This window comes from Cynara cardunculus, assembly GCF_001531365.2.
Source record: "Cynara cardunculus var. scolymus isolate 2C chromosome LG 3, CcrdV1, whole genome shotgun sequence".
NCBI classification, from domain to species: domain Eukaryota; kingdom Viridiplantae; phylum Streptophyta; class Magnoliopsida; order Asterales; family Asteraceae; genus Cynara; species Cynara cardunculus.
In genome coordinates, this window is record NC_037530.1 from 4,185,247 (window position 1) to 4,187,081 (window position 1,835).

General features: G+C 33.4%; 1 protein-coding gene across 1 annotated transcript; it reads left to right on the forward strand.

Annotated features, from left to right (window-relative positions):
* Nucleotides 1-368: 368 nt before the first annotated feature.
* LOC112510276 lies at nt 369-1,530 on the forward strand. The gene is made up of 2 exons (XM_025115637.1): nt 369-470; nt 742-1,530. Exons 1-2 carry the CDS (start codon nt 423-425, stop codon nt 997-999), a joined length of 306 nt encoding a protein of 101 aa, XP_024971405.1. The 5' UTR covers nt 369-422; the 3' UTR covers nt 1,000-1,530.
* Nucleotides 1,531-1,835: the final 305 nt, after the last annotated feature.

Genomic DNA, 1,835 nt, shown 5'->3' on the forward strand with positions numbered 1-1,835 from the left:
TGAACTCAACCCTATATATATATATATATATATATATATATATATATATATATGACGATGATTCCTTCATTCTTCATTTTTTAGAGTTATCTTTTTGAACTTATTTCTCTTTCTTTCTCTCTCGATATATGTATACGTGTTTATACTCTCTGTATATGTATGCATCTATATACAATACAAATCAATATACGCATCGAAATACGTGTGTGTGTGTATATATATATATATATATATATAACGAGTTGCATAAATTATTTAGTTAAATTAATTACAAAATTGATTGTGGTTGGAAATCCCACCAAACCTTGATAAAATAACAATGGGTTTGTGTAGTTTAAAAAGAAGAACGACCCTTCCAATCATTAATTGTCTCATTGTTTCTACTGATAATCAAGTGTAAGTCGAGCAATTAAGGCCAATAAATGACTGCTATACTCGACTGTTTCAAACAAGCCTGGACTTCTATTCTTGTAAGTCTCTTTCTCTCCCCCCTCTCTCTCAACACGTAGTGAATTTTGTTTGAACGGAAGTGAAGAGAATTTTAGCTTGTATATATTCGTTTAATCCATTATTCAAGATAGAGCCATCGAAGAGAGAAAATTTGATGACTTTGCTATTTGACGTTATGTGCTACGAAATGGTTTGTTAAATAAAATAAAGATCAATATCATTGAAACAATGAACCAATATATGTTAAAATATTGAAAAGACGAAAACTAAAACCTGATGTTGAATGAGCAGGGAATGTTTACAGGATGTTGTGGCAAGACTAGTGAGACTCCAACGTCCACGACATTGGAGATCAGCACCGGTCCAGATGGTGAAGTAAATGTGACCACCCTTGCTAATCAACCTGATATTAGCAGTGGTGGTGGTGGATCCACGCATGAAACCCCCCTTGAAACTGCGGCAAAAACCAGTGGTGGAACCAGTGACATGCTTGCTGCTAGTATGATCAGCAGCGGTGGTGGTGGCAGTACACATGACACAACCCTTTGAGCCAATCAGTCAGTCGTGTGGAGATGATGGCGTTGTGTGACCATTGTAATGAAAGGTTGTCGAGAATTTGAGGTCAGATAGATCATGTATAGATTGAACCTACAACTAATCGTGTTTTATTTGTTTAAGGAATAATTTTCATCTTTATCCAAATCTCATGTCCCTTGATCATTTCCACCAATCAAACTAAGACACGTATTTACAGAAAGAATACAAAAGCGAATTAAAAATAATGATGTGTTTTATTCTGATTGGTAGAACATAAGATCTGTGGACATGTGAGTATATTCTTGTTTAAGAGTGTTTCTATTTGCACCCCTTTTGGGTCGGTTCGGAGTACTAAAAGTACAAAAAATAAAGTGTGACGTTGATGTACGTAAGAGAAAAATGATAAGAAGGAGGTCAAAACATAAGTAGATGAGAGTTTATTTAGAATCATCGTTTGTTTAATATGTAATTGTATTTGTATTTATATATGGTTGTAAAGTCTTTCTTTATGTATGTATGAATGCACATTGAGAATTGAGAGTATATAACTATCACAAATTGTTGTGTTTTAGAGGTAATAGACATCAATTATAAATTTTATTATTTGCCAGACTCGACATCCGTCAATCAACATATTCGAAATCAAAAAAACCAGGTATATAACAAATATAACGTTAACAAAACCGACAATTTAATGCAAAAAAACGTATCTCTTAATATTCATTTATAAACATTTTTTTATAAAATGATCCCACTAGTCATGTTAATTGGATTACTTATGGGTCATTTACCAAACGGATACTCGAGTAAGCGCTTAACAAGTCACCACTGTCATCGTCATAGTTGCC

What these genes read in the sequence shown, in the direction of transcription:
- LOC112510276 (XM_025115637.1), top strand. Translation starts at nt 423, where the DNA reads ATGACTGCTATACTCGACTGTTTCAAACAAGCCTGGACTTCTATTCTT. An exon ending in AAGCCTGGACTTCTATTCTT is followed by an intron (nt 471 to 741) that starts GTAAGTCTCTTT and finishes TTGAATGAGCAG; the next exon opens with GGAATGTTTACAGGATGTTG.